This window comes from Trichoplax adhaerens, genomic scaffold, assembly GCF_000150275.1.
Source record: "Trichoplax adhaerens TRIADscaffold_18 genomic scaffold, whole genome shotgun sequence".
In the NCBI taxonomy this organism is placed as follows: Eukaryota; Metazoa; Placozoa; class Uniplacotomia; order Trichoplacea; family Trichoplacidae; genus Trichoplax; species Trichoplax adhaerens.
This window is the reverse complement of record NW_002060960.1, coordinates 321,571-336,935: the sequence shown is the minus strand read 5'-3', so window position 1 is coordinate 336,935 and position 15,365 is coordinate 321,571. Positions and strand designations below refer to the sequence as shown.

The 15,365-nt window shown below is 32.7% G+C and overlaps 1 protein-coding gene across 1 annotated transcript; it reads right to left on the bottom strand.

The window, feature by feature from the left end:
* Nucleotides 1–5,588: 5,588 nt before the first annotated feature.
* TRIADDRAFT_50946 (uncharacterized protein) lies at nt 5,589–13,450 on the bottom strand (the record flags this gene model as incomplete). Its single annotated transcript, XM_002116783.1, has 26 exons — nt 5,589–5,706; nt 5,837–6,031; nt 6,187–6,353; nt 6,494–6,652; nt 6,775–6,921; nt 7,115–7,216; nt 7,300–7,426; nt 7,506–7,705; nt 7,793–8,305; nt 8,413–8,720; nt 8,830–8,923; nt 9,027–9,110; nt 9,187–9,354; nt 9,474–9,650; nt 9,754–9,880; nt 10,019–10,091; nt 10,185–10,275; nt 10,355–10,495; nt 10,628–10,765; nt 10,844–10,909; nt 11,048–11,302; nt 11,409–11,586; nt 11,717–11,804; nt 11,912–12,064; nt 12,194–12,197; nt 13,343–13,450. The coding sequence occupies 26 exons, from the start codon at nt 13,448–13,450 to the stop codon at nt 5,589–5,591; spliced, it is 3,981 nt and encodes a 1,326-aa protein (XP_002116819.1).
* Nucleotides 13,451–15,365: the final 1,915 nt, after the last annotated feature.

Here is a 15,365-nt window from a genome sequence, read left to right as displayed (position 1 = left end):
AAACTGGCAGATGGATAACATTGTCCCATGTATATGTTTAACAGATCATAAATGCAAAATTAAAACAAATGGAAACATTAGACAGCTCAAAAACAAACTGTAAGAGTGTGAATTGCGTGTATCCAGTATATTATATTCACGTTATGTTTTACGATAGACGGGAATTATAGTGTTTGTAGTCATTATTGTACAGTTTAAAAACTGATTTTTCATTCAGTAAGTTGATCCGATACAGTGAATGAATACTAGCATTTGATTATTAGGATTGTATGCTACCAGATACGAGAAAATGATATCAAGATCCTAAGTGATATGATCCATAGCCAATCTCATTATCTGACTGCTGAAAATGTCAGAAGAATCATGCAAGATACCGAAAAAGCAATCAAGTCGCTGCGCCGTTATTCAATCATTCATGGCAATATTAGTAAAGACAATATATATATTTCGATTCCCAGCCAGGTGATTTATTTCTATAATAAACTAGAGTAGCATAGTCGCTTTTGCTCTGAAATTATCACGTATTAGGCAAGTTCATTTTATAACCTGCTGAACACGGTGGCATATTGCTCGATGCACTTTCATACCTGAAATTAAATATGAAAAGAACCTTTAATCTAGTAGTCACAGTAATGAACAAGCTCGGCAAGCTTAATAAAATCTCTGACAAGTGCTACATTTACTTCTATCGAACGGAAAATGAAAAGAGTCTTTTATCTAGTAGTCGCGAAACAATTTATCCCCTAGGCAAGGTTATATAGTATATTCGTAAAGATCTGCTGATCTTACTTCTTCTTGAGGAGGTATATAAGCTAACTAAGTATAGGATTGCTTACTTACACATTAGATTTTTATAGCTATAATTGAATTGAAGTTATACAGTCTTGACTGAAAAAAAATTAGTTATTGTGCCTTCCGGCAATAGCCGATCAAATGAAGTCGTAATTTCTAGACAGGCTTAACGATAAACCCGCTATATTTACTTTTACCTTACAAACTTCAATTTGGATTATTAGATAGATAACCATTGTATAACCAGTCATAATCCAAGTTTTAATTTTATTTTACATATAAACACAATAATTATCGATGCACTATTATAACTAGGGCATGAATATTACAGCTCTGCTTGGAAATTTTTCTTCAACTAAAATATATCAGGATACCTTACAATTTCCTGATCTCTTCAGTTTGTTAAGAAAAGATTTAAAAAGCTTAGCGCAGTTGTGCGATGAATTAGTTGCTTTCTGTATACCCAAAATGGACCATCAACTGGATAGAAGCATAATTAATCCATGGATTGCAACTCATGAGTGGGTAAGTCATTCTTGACTACGTAATTTGGTACTCATAAAGAATATTTGGAAAACCAATTCTGTAATTCTATTCTATGAAATAGTTTCGTAGCATGACGATCTATAAGAATAGTTAATTGTCATCCATAAAAGCCGATAGACTAATTTCAATTATTTATAGCATGGAGAAGTTCTGGAAAAATTAATTACGTTCATGAACCGACTGCTCAATCTGATTATAATAATAATATATTTATCACGAAAAAACTCTTACATAGTAGATGCAGCAATTTTTATAGGATAAATTATCTAAGGAAGTATCAGTATTGATCTTAATTCATGCATTTACTAGATTACGGTAAAGCTCTCATAACATGATCAATCATATATACCGATAATTATAGTTAATGCTTACGTATATTGACTACAAACTAGTTAATATGGTAATAAAGTTTGTCTAGAGAGGCTTGCAGTTTACTGTGCCGTAATGTTCTAAGATTGCATAGTTCAATTTACTAATTATAGTCTCAATTCCTTAACACAAATTCCCATTCATTAAAAAAACGTACGGTAACTTTAAAATCAATGATATAGAATACATGCGTATTTCTAGATGTAAGAAATAATTACAATATTTTAGCTTTGAATACCTAATCGTAATGTCCTAGGTTACGTAATAAAAATTTTCACATTTCTCCTATCAGATGTATGATGGAATGCAATACTAATATTTTATAGTGTACTCAATTACCGACTTCATTCTTTTAAAATCTAGTTGCTGACCTTCAAAGCCAAGTTACTCAATCAATAGCAGAGAGAGAAGCACTAGTAGCTGATTTAGCATCGAATTTAGCACTTTTATCTCAATATTTATAACTGATAATTCCTTTAATAATCTTTCCTTACTACTATATCTGAGTTAAGGTGCAATCACTATTTAATCACATAGCACCTCGCCATTTGATTGCTTTCGAAAATCCCGTAGAAAGTGTTGGTATTATCATACGGCTTGAAAACGATGATAGCAGTAAACGACACATACTAATACTGATATTAGCGCGCTATATTTTATATCACATGTAACATTAAATAGCTCAAAGGCTTAATTCCATATAGATATCTACCAAACATATGTGGGTATTAATATAATGCAATCCATCTAGATCAATTTGCTTTACTTTCAAATTCAAAGATTACTTTTACCCAAAGTAGTACATAGTCTAGGATAGAAAATTTGAAAAAGTGTCATGATCAATTGCCACATGCTGCGTTACATGTAGTGTTATGTTTAATTCATCATAGCAAATTATTTATTATGTTTGTTTTTGAACTCTACTGTTGTTATGACTAAAGTTTAATGCTATATTTGTAATGTTTGCTTTATTGAACGATACCACTTTGATTATACCTCTTGATAAGATCAAAATAGCGTATTAACTAGTGTTGTCATATTTTCATCTTAAGATGTCTAACGTATGTGAGTGTCCTGAACTCTATATACAGTAGTATGTGTGTTTTCTGAATAATTATCTTGGCCTCTGTTTTAATTCTATACCTTTAGTTTCTCAGCCATTCGCGACCCTACTATCCCTGATTTGTAATTGTTATATTGCAGCTATCTGATTGCTAGTCAGTTCAATCTCTGCGACAGTAAACTCCTTCTATGTATTTTGAAGTTCTCGTTCTTACTGACTCACCAACCAATATATTATAAAAAATGATTCAATAAATTAATATAAATCCCTTTATTTATGTACCCATTTGAGTAATAGTCGAGCTGCTCGAGAATATAAACCTGTAAGAAAATTCATCCCTGTCAGTATTCCTATAACGCAGGGTTCATTATAATTCTACAGTAGTATTACTTCACTAAAAACACGAAACAGACAATGTATCAGCAAGGCTTGCTAAACATTCAAATTTGCAACTAATATTTGAATTGACGCCGCTTGAAGGAAATCACTTTTCCTAATCACATTTAAGTTATTATTTATGCTTTTATCATCTACTGAACACGCTATATCAGATACTATGCGGTGCACAATAAAGTGTGATTTACAGGAGCAATAGAATGCCGTGTATGCTGCATTCGTCTTTGATTTTTTTTAGTCATATTTCGCTTAATAAAATTGTAAAAAATCACTAAGCCATCATATATTCTATATAACAAAGTTTTATTTAGTTTCGTTAATTTTAAGGTATTTTAGTAATCTATATTGTGTATAGTAGCTTACATTACAGGAGCTTTGAGATGACAATGAGTGCAATGGTGTATTCCTTTATCATGATATCTGCATTCATAATGATAAACCATTTTATTACTCCTTATTCTCTAATCTCGTGCAATATAATCAATGATGCAAGAATTAAACTCGGACATAATTTTACTGAAACGGATCCAATTTATTACAATGTGCTAGAACTTGCATAAATATACAACTAGATATCGACTACAATATTGAAAGATTCTGACGGATTTTTTAAGTTATAATAATGTACTTCGAGAATTTATCAAATATACGTATATCAAGCTAAGCGAAGTGATATATTATAATACTGTATTCTATTCAGTAAAAAACTATGCTAAGTATCACAAGTAGGCAATATTCTAATCATGCGAGTATATAATTATTCGCCAAATTTCGGAAAATTAAAGCTTGAGTTCAATCAACTTATACTAGATACGGGCTGTAAAAGTAAAGGTCTGTACAAAATTCTTAAGCATTAACATACTAATTAAGCTTAGAAGACTAAAATTGGTCAAATAATACATTAATGAAATTAGCGTTGAGTTTTTAAATATCCATGCTCACATCTGATTTTTGTAGGTTATCGTGCATTAAATTCTAAATAGTTTACCGTAATATCGGGCTAATAATAATAATACATAGCGTAATGTATGCGCTCCTAAAATAAGCTCGAATATTGCTATAATGATTCGTTGTAATCACAGACGTCAGTAAAATATAACCATGGGCAATTTCGAGAATTTAGTCGTTTTATCTAATATCTTTTCTAATAAGTATATTTAGCTAAAACTAGAGCTATATTAAGGTTTGCTGACGTATCAACTGTTGAACACTAACGTTACAGTTAAAGCAACCGTAAACATTAACTGGCATAAAAGTATATATCGAGCATAACATGAAAATAATGTACACGTCAGAAAAATTTAAAGACGCCGATATACAATGGACACATGTAAGAACTTATATTTGATATATAACTACTAAATGTAGATTACAGTTATTGTGCGCCAGAGTTTCAGAATTGAATGTTATATTATATATTCCTTTCTTTAATACAAGGCCATACATATATAATAGCGGTACAGTAATCTAATTCTAATAAAGCATCAGTCAAAGCCCTAAAAGCTACAGCAAAAGTACAAACATATTTATGCAAAGTATCACCATCAAGATATTCTGTAGTCATCAACTAATTGACAAATTAATTATTATCGTACTAAAAACTTTGAGCAGACTTCAACAGTGCATTTCATTTTACATTACTCTAATCTATCTAAATTTTTCTGCAACATTCAGCTTAAACTCGATTTCGGCAATTATTAGTAGTACTACAGTATAAAAATAAACTGGAGAGAACATGAGAGTAATAATCATAATTAACGTTCACAACAGAGCAAGGGATATAGATTTCATAACCGATTGAATAACAACAAGGTACAATGAGTAAGTTAGGCGTTGGAGTTATAGAACTAAGTCAATATAATAAAAATAGTAACAATTTATTCGAGCTTCTCTTATACCTGGGACACAAGATGTTGCACTAACTGATAACTTGGAAAATGTCAAATGATTTACACTTTGGGTTATCATCTTACATTAGTTGTTCCGTTTTTGCGCTATACTAAGAAGGTCTTATTGATTTCATCTCGTAGTAACTGTACCGATACAAAAACAAACAATTTATTGTCTTATTACAATCACTTTATATTATTATTGCATCTCGATCATTGTTGTAAACATACTTTAAGTTATGATATCTATAACATTAAGATATACATATAGCTAATGCAGAATATAAAATTATGGATGCAAGCAAGTTTACAAGTTAAAAGTTGTCAACTAAGAGTCATCGTTAAATCCTATTTCATCTCGACATACCATACAAATTGAAGTTGCAGATATCAGTAGCCTAATTTATGTTACTACGGACATAAAATGTTCGTATAACCCTAACATATAAGTTGCTTATAAGTGCAACACAAGAAATAAAGTTCTAACTTAGAATACATATATGAATAAACAGAAGAACTAATTCTTAGAATATTTAGTCATGAACTAGTTTTGCATCTTTAGCCATAGAGTAAAAGATGCTGTCTTTCCTAGACAACAGAACTGGTGGAGGATCAAACTCGGCAATACGACCTTTATCCAATACCATAACCCTAAAACAGTACATAACAATTTCAATTTACTGTAATAGCCCGACAGCGATACAGAAACACAAATACATCATTCGCATAAAATATGGTGCACACAACCTTTTAAGAATGACAGAGCGATTTAAGGGCTTACCGTGTACTATCCATAATTGTATTAAGACGATGAGCAATTGTAAGTATTGTACAATCAGCAAATTCACGTCGAATGGTTGCCTGGATTAAATCGTCAGTTTCAAGATCAACAGCAGCTGTTGCCTCGTCTAATACCAGAATTTGGGTTTTTCGAAGTAAGGCTCGAGCTAAGCAAACAAGCTGGCGTTGACCAACACTAAAATAATACGTCAATTTGAAAAACAACAGATAAGCACCACGAAAAGACTCCAAAAAGAACGGGATAAAAGAAATCATCGTTTAATTCTACCAATGCTCAAAATAACTTTTATTAGTTATTGCAGATTTATAAGTGTACAGCAATCAACACACCTAAGATTTTCACCGCCTTCAGAAATCTCATGTAGTAATCCCTTTTCTAGCGATTGAACAAAGTCTTTTAAATGAGCATTTTCAAGGGCCACCCATAAATCTTGATCAGAATGACCTTCGAATGGATCCAAATTCATCCTTAGAGTGCCCGAAAATAGCACCGGATCCTACAGAGATGCAGGCGTGATAATAAATCCTAGTTAATTAAATTCATTTTTACCAGAACTTTTACAGCTATAAGGCCTGGTAATACTTTTAAAAATTCTATATCAAGAGCCCAACATTCAATAATTATAATTGGTTGCACCTGTGGGATAATGGTAATACGAGAACGAAGATTGTGTACTCCTAGTTTAGAGATGTCAGTTTTGTCAATAGAAATAGTCCCTTCCGCAGCTTCAATAATTCGGAATAGCGCTAGCGTAAGAGAAGATTTGCCAGCTCCTGTTCTACCTACAATTCCGATCTGATAATTTTTCATATTAATAATAAAATTAGAAAATTTCATTACCACTGCATAGTAACAACTACATGGCGTAATGCTCAGTAGCAGTCGATCAAGAATAATGATACATGGCAGATAAAAACCTTTTCGCCAGCAGAAATGTCACAATCGATGCCTTTCAACACAAGATCTAAACCGGCACGATATCGAGTTTGGTAATTTGCAAACTGTACATCGCCATTTATTGGCCATTTAGGATCTGGTTTCGTTTCTTCTATTTCCCACTGTGCCTATAAAGAACGTTAGATTCAATTTAACTTTAGACCTTGCCCACCGAAACGTGAAAACAAGTTATATATTCGTTATCAGAGTAGTCATACAACAGGATGCTTACTTACTTAGCAGATTATAATTATCAGCGTTTACTTACTGTACAATAAAATTAATTGATTAGTTAAAAGGTATTTATATTCCATACTTTACCTCTTGTTCTATTTCTGTATATTCTTTAACACGTTCAACAGCTACAATATTGCTTTCAAGTTCACTAGACATACGAACCATCCAATTTAATGTTCCAGTAATCTATGCATAAAAGGCCAAATATATGACATTAAGATTCACAGCCACATTAACGTACAGTATGTTAATTTTAATTTAAAAAATACCTGCATTGCATAGGAAATAGACAAACCAACAATTCCTGGCGGCAATGCATTTCTCCCCACAACAGCAAATATAGATGCAAACAAGACTATACAATTGCCGGTAAACTCTAATCTCATTGCCAACCATCTAATAAAATTTACGTAATACCAATGCGAATTAAATCTAGTCATTCCTTATATAACTATTCAACACGGTAAAGATTTACCTGTTAGATGATATATTAGGATAGTAGGCCATTTGGTTTGCATCTACTTTCCTGTCGTTGAGTAAACAAAATCGATCTTTTACATTATAACCACGAATAGTCGATACTCCTTGAACTGATTCACCAAAATGTGAATAAATAGGTGAACGACTTATTGATTCTAAGCGTTTTAGCTGTCGTGATGTCGCCACATAAAATCGCTAAACAATAACATTGTAAGACATCAATATCAGCTTATTCTAGAAACTCTATATAACTTTCCATATGCAATAAACGTCCGATTATACCTGCGTGAGAATATATACAATAGCCAAAGGTACGATAACAATTAAGAAGAAAGGAGTGGAAACACAGATGACAACGAGAATGCTGATTACCGAGCAAACCATACCAAGAAACATGTTCATAATCATTGGAATAATTTCATCAATTACATAGATATCTTTGGAAAATCGATTGACAATTCTTCCCAATGGTGTAGTGTCAAAAAATGACATTGGCGATTTTAATACATTAAACAACATTGATGAATGAAGTACGCGAGCACTATGCATAGCAGCAAATGCTAATAATAAGCTGCTGAGCAGTGTTACAACAGCCTTACTAGCACCAATTGCGCCATAAACACCAAGATAAAGATCTCGAGTTGCATCAGTAGCGTTGACGATACCACTCCATTCAGCCAGCCAGACATTACTTCCAACAGAACAACCCTCAATTGCTACTCTTGAAATAAGAATCAGAATAGTAGCTAGCCATCCCATCGATTTCATGTAATATATGAATACTCCCAACTTGACCTAGGATTTACGATCGAAAGAAATTAAGATTGCAATTTATACTACATATTATTAAACGTCATTGCGTTATTAGCTCGATTCAGATTTAGTTAAAAAAATTTTCTTACATGTCCAACAGCAGCCTTTTCCTCCTCAATAAGTTTTTTCTTTTCAGAGATCACCTTGACCTGCTTTAATATTGAATCTTTATCTTCCTGAGTAGTACTGACTCGGCTCCGGCGTTCACTAACAGTCGACAAGCTGCGCACGTCAAGTGAATCTTTAAATGATACCTGTCTCTGCCTTTCATAGCTATCCCTTGAACCAGCGGAAGAACTCCTGCCATGTTGAGATGAAATAGACTTCAAGCGATCTCGAATCTCATCAGGTAATTGCGATAGCTCGTCATTAACAAGCTCCTCTTCTGCAATCCGTTCTAAATTTATTCAACCAATATTATGAGTACAGTTTAAATGAATTTAAGTAATAGCATCAAAGATACAAAAGAAAGAAAATACTTTAATCAGATAAATAAGGGAGTTAACCTTCTTCGGGCTTATTCATTTCAGTATTTGTGTATGTAATTAAGAAATCAGCAAAAGCACCACGGCGCGATAACAATTCATCGAAACTACCACTCTAGCAATATGAAAACATAGTTGACATACTATTTTTATGAATGACAATATTTTGCTATCAACTGAACATAACTTTACAGTATAATTTTACAGTAAATATTTACTTCGACTATATCGCCATCTTCCAATACAACAATTTTGTCCACATACGGAAGAAATCCAACACCGTGAGTAACGAATATTCGCGTCTAAGGAAACAAGATTAGTTATTTCTCCGTATATTAGTCATACACATATGCACAATTTCGCTACATCTATATTCACCTTGTGTCGTAACATTCCGTGATGACCAATCACTTGCTCAAAAATATGCTTGCCGACGTGAGCATCGACAGCACTTAATGGATCATCGAGGATATAAACATCACTATTTGAATACACAGCACGAGCTAGACTCACACGTTGTTTTTGTCCACCACTTAAATTGATGCCCTATGATTAATTTTCAAATTTAAACATCAGAGAACAAGAAGAAATTTCTTCTTCGCCGTTAATTAACGTACGACACAATAATAAAGTCATAATTATTTATTTCTAATTGCTTTCTTAACCTTTTCTCCAATTTCTGTTTGATCTCCACCCGGTAACATTTCTAAGTCAGCCGTTAACGCACATACTTCAATACTCCTTTCATACCGGCCAACCAAACGATCATTGCCGAATAAAATATTATCTTCTATTGAAGCATTTTGCATCCACGCTTGTTGGGGGACATAAGCCACTGATCCCTTTGATATCATATCATATCCATAGTAATAAAAATTTGGTTCATTTAAATGATAGATAAAATAGTAAAAGTCAAATGCAACAATCAAAACTTGCGAATTATACCTTCACATAGACGTTTCCTTCACTTTTATCCATTTCACCTAGAATTGCTGACACTAAGGAAGATTTACCACTACCGACATGACCAACTACAGCAATAAGAGAACCAGTAGGAACATTGAAGTTGATGCTAGTAGCAGATGATAATAATATGGTTTCTCTTTAATAAGTTTGATATGATGCATATCGTAATTTAGAATTACGATCATAATTCATACCCTTTTAAACTTCTTAGTTAGCTGTAAATAGTAATAAATTTGATACATACTTTTTCAATGTTGCTTGCTTTTCATCAACTCCCCATTTAAAGGTTCCATTTTCAATGACAACAGATTGCTTTTCTACGAAGTAAAAAAAGACAGAAATTATCTTAAATTTAATAATACAACTCTACGCGATCACAAACTGGAAAATAAACAATTTAGCATTGATACCGTGCTTTGTCGGCATTGAGTGCTCAACATTGTTTTCATCCAATTCCTCATTTTTAAGGAAACTTGCTAAACGTTGTAATGAAACGCTAGCCTAAATTCGTGTCCAAATTTTACGTTAGTTAATTTTTCATTTTTAAAGAAATAATGTACGAATAATAACAAGATTTCACCTGAATAATACTAGAAATAACAGCCGGTAACATTCCGATAGGAAATCGAAGGATATTAAATAATGAAATAGATACAAAAGCTTTCGATGCATCTAAGGTATTACCAGATAAAACATACGTAGCGAAAGTGGCCAAGGCAACCTGTCGATGTTAATAACTTATACCATCAGTATCTGCTAATTAGTAAATAGCTAATAAAAATACCTTTTACCATACTACAATGGTACTACCAGTTTTTCTAATTTCTAAATAAACATATAACGAATGACTTACTAAAAATGGAGCATTGGACCAAGCAAAAAAACCTATAGCATTCAAAAGGCGACTCCTGAGCAGTTGCTTTAACTCATCTTCTCTTATGCCCAAAATTTTATTAATGAATGATTTTTCCCAAGCGTATAATTTTAAGACCTATTAACAAGGAATATCTTAAGCTTTTTAGCAATTTATGATGACATTAAGCGCATCACTTTGTAAGTTATTATTTACCTTGACACCATTAAGGATCTCATTCATCATTTTAATTCTAGAATCTTTAAATTTCATTTGCTTGACCTAAATATTAAATTATACACCAGATGCTGTCATAAATCAAGGAAAACCAAAATACCTTATTCTTTTTACGGACTTTCAAATAGAATTTTATGACCAATACGGAAATTAAGAAAACGTAAGCATTATGATATGAAAAACCTGAAAATTCCTAGCTTTCATGGAAATATAAGCATTAAATGGTACAAGTAAAAGCAAAACGCCGAGACCAGCAAGGACTGACGGTCCAAGTTCTTGCCATAAGAAGTACATAGCTAATGCAATCTGAAGTGGTGCAGACCATATCGTGTGAAGATATGTTGTCATATCCATAAATCTTTGAGCGTCGACAGACATCAAGTTGACAATCTCTCCAACGGTTGACTTTTTACGCGCAGAATTAGATAACGACAAAGCCTAAAATGTGTAAAATACTTTACGTTAATTACCCAGGCTAAATTTACGGCGGCGAGAGCAAATAAAATTTTGTGATATTGTTGCAAAATAATATCAAGAAATTTACCTTTCTGTACGTTGCCCAAATTATTGCAGATCTTAGTCTCATACCAGTTACATAACAGCGATGGAAGTACTGGTGAAGTATGCATGACTGAATGAAAGCTGCGGCAAACATAATGAAAGCGAATGAAAGACCCATCCATAAAGGTTGGCTTTTGTTAGCTGTAAATCCTATCAAAGCCCTTTTATGACAACGATAATAAGACAAATTTAGTATTAATAACAGATAATCTCTAATCTTACATAGTTGAAGAGTAACTTAGTAAATAATAAAGTAAAAATCAATTCACATGCTGTTATAAGTGTAATAACCTTAAAATCTGTGGACTAACAAAAGTTAGTAAGTCCTGCAAAAATTTCAAGAAACCAGCGAAAAAGAACGTGCCACCAAAAGCACGGCCTAACGTTAACAGAAGCGAAGGATCTTTTGGCGTAATAACTTTAACGCCGTCTTCATTGGTAGTACTCCTTGAATAGTAATTATATTATAATAGGAAAGTTCACTACCATTTATATCACCAACTGTTAATATCCGATTAACTAACCTTGTTTTGGCTATTTCTTTTTTCCATTCCCGTAGAAATCGATTTCCAATAGGGCTACATTTGTCAACCTCATTTAAATCCCACAAATCTTTAACTGTTAATGGATGTTTATACCCTTTCATCATAGTACTAGAACGTTGAAAGTAACACACATAAAAGTAGCCAATTAATAATAACGCAATCTATTGTATGTTCATATCAAACTGCAGTGGTACAACAGAAAGCAATCAACGAAATCCGCTACATACCTATTCATCCACCAAAAGGTGATTTTGGATAAAAATGAAGCACGAGATTCCGGACTTGGCTCCTAATAGTTGATAATAAGACACTTCATCAGATTATGGATCACAAATTGGCATACGCTATTGATATCGTCTTACAATATCTTCTTCCTTATATCCTTCTTGATCTTTCGTGTATGATCTATCAACCCAAATCGTCTGAGTCAAAAGTATTATACTTCCGCCAAAGACTATACAACAAGTAACGAATCGCAGCAACCCTTCCGGCATATATCCCTTTTAAGAGCACAAGAACACGTTGTTATTCAAGTTTTAATGCATAATACTATAAAATATGCTATCAAAACAATTAAATTAAAGTTATATGCAGCTAAAACTCTTCAGTACTGAGCCACGTTCAGATTTTACAGTCCACATTTTCAATTTAAAAAGCTCTGTACAATTATAATGATTACCAGTAAAAATGAAAACAAAGCAAATACTAAATCTGTGACGTTGTTAATACGAGTAAGTATAGAAACACAAGGGCTATGATAAAGGTCATCTTAGGATAGAATGTAATTTCATAGAAGAAGGTACACGCCTATAACTAATCATCGCTCATAATAAACCAATGCTATCACTACAGCAACGAGTTAAATATCAAGAACGGAGCTGCAGTATAACGCCAACTGCACGCTAAGGATTAATTTGAAATATTGTCTTATCAGAAAGTTGTGTTTTCATCTTTGTACAATGCCTTAACTAACCAAAACGACTAAGTAGGATATTATTGTTCGCATTTTGATGGTATAAGCCCCAGCCATCAGGAACCAATACAGAAATAATGAACTCGACGAGAAAATTCCTCGACTCCATTCGATCCTCAGTGTAGCAGCAGCTAATACCTAGTAGTATATTTAAGGTAGGTTTTTATTATTAGTTGTTGCTTTAATACTGCAATATCTGTTCGAGGTATATTATAATAAAAGTGATGACGAATAAATTATATTTAGAATTCAATTAAAATTCACAATTAGTGTTCTTTTCTCAATAAATCGCTAAGTTTATACTTGTTAGACTAACTTAGGGGTAAATTAACTATTCTATTTACAGTATGGTCATCGATAGAAAGTATTCCTAGCTATGTATATTCATTATTACCATACCATAGAAAGCCAAGTCGTGCAAGGGGTTAATATCAAAACACTAGCAGTCGTTTGCTGTTGAATGTCCGCCAAAGTGTATACCAACTCGACAAAGGGTGGTAAAATCATGGCAATTGATAAAAACTGTAGAGAAACATACGCATAAAATTATTACATTACATTACGGTTGATATGAGTTAAAAATCGGTTAGTTTTGTTTCATTAAGAAGCCATACAATCTTAACTACAGAATATAGAGGAGACAACTACATTTAAAGAAAATGAATATTTGTTGCCATGCATTCCTTTTATAAGAAAGTAGAATTGCAATGGCAGCTAGGAACGATCGCTACGATAGACACTATTGGTAAAGTTATATCTTACCAGTTTGAACCGGTATAGTGAAGACTGAAATTTCTTGCCAAACTTGGGTTGAAATTCTGGCATTGAAACCAAATTTGGTAGATAGAATAAAGATGTTATTATCATGAAAGCGGTAGGAATATTAAGTAAAATCGCATTTTCAAAGCATATAGTGAAATCCGGCCATGGCTTTGAGAAATTTGATTCCTAAAATCGGAGCAATAATACATTTAAATATAGCAGGACTATATTCGTATACTATCACGTTAAAATTTAGGAAAGCGTATTAAAATGACGAAGCAACATCGATGACTGCAGATGACTACGAACTAAATCTAGATTTGGTAATCTAATAGATATAATGCAAGCCTAGTTAAAAACGTAGTCATGAATACGATTAGATTAAGTATTATTACTAGCGAAATCATTATTCTGCATCGGTGATTCAAATTAAACCCATACGGTAGTCTTTAAATATATTGTTTCTTAGAATTTATTAATGTTTACATAAGCGTAATTGCAGAAGTACAGATAATCAATCATCATCCTAAATTAATGCTTTATAGCCGATAATTGCAAGTTGCAACCATGTTGGAGCAGAAATAGACCGTAATTGCAGGGATAGAATATTAATGTGGTACATCGGTATTACTTAGACTAGGTTTCACATTATACTGTTATAAAGTAGTGTTGTAAAGCGAAGCATATTATTTTATTGTACAGTTAAAATCATCAATATCGCCCTTCTAGTAGAAATTAAATTGGCATTTAGTTTTTTCTAGGTCGATGTACAGCACTCATGGAGTGCAAGTTATCTACAAGTTAACCTACTAAAAATTTCAATTGTGTCAGCAAATACTGGCTTCTTAAGTTGTAGCGGTATCTAACATCAAGCCGAGGTTCTCTATTTAACTTATTTGGACTGTAGTCTTTAAGAAGAGCTAAATGTTTTCATAACGAAAACGGGAAATCAGCATCATGCATTCCTAAGTAGTGATCTATTTCATTCATTACAAAGATGCTAATGCCAAGAGAAAGAGTCCACTTTGTAAGTATCGATGGAAATGCATGTCGAGTAGAGCTACCCATGTACTGCATTTGTTGGCAATATCCTTGCATCACATACCGTTATAGCAAATTTTAAGAATCGCGATCGACTATTATTCAATTGAGTCATTGCTGGCAATCGAAGACAATTAAGTCACAACATTTAAACTATTTAATAACTGCTACTATTAGGACTATCAAAGACTTGGGATTGAACCCCATTTGTAGAAAGATAGCATTAATAATTTTAAGCAGAAAGGAACTAAAAATTTTGATATAAGAAATATTAATTCAACGTGTGGAATCGTGATTCAAGACAATAGTCCAGCTGTCCGTTTATTCACCTATTATCGTAATGGAAAATTTTACTTTTCAACCAATTATAGAACTAAAGGCCTTAATCATGGCAATAATTATTTCGACTCAGAAGCATAAGAATTATTCACTGTCAATCAGATTAAAAATAAATAACACTTATAAAGGCATTTTAGTTCTTCTTGTTCTACGTCTACTGTATTTACTGTATTTATACGTTAATGCGGGTAATGGTAGAATGCTTTATTTTTCTAGAAATCAAATTACGAAGCGACTACAATGCTGAGCATGTATAGCCTTTGGATGAAATTTGTCTACG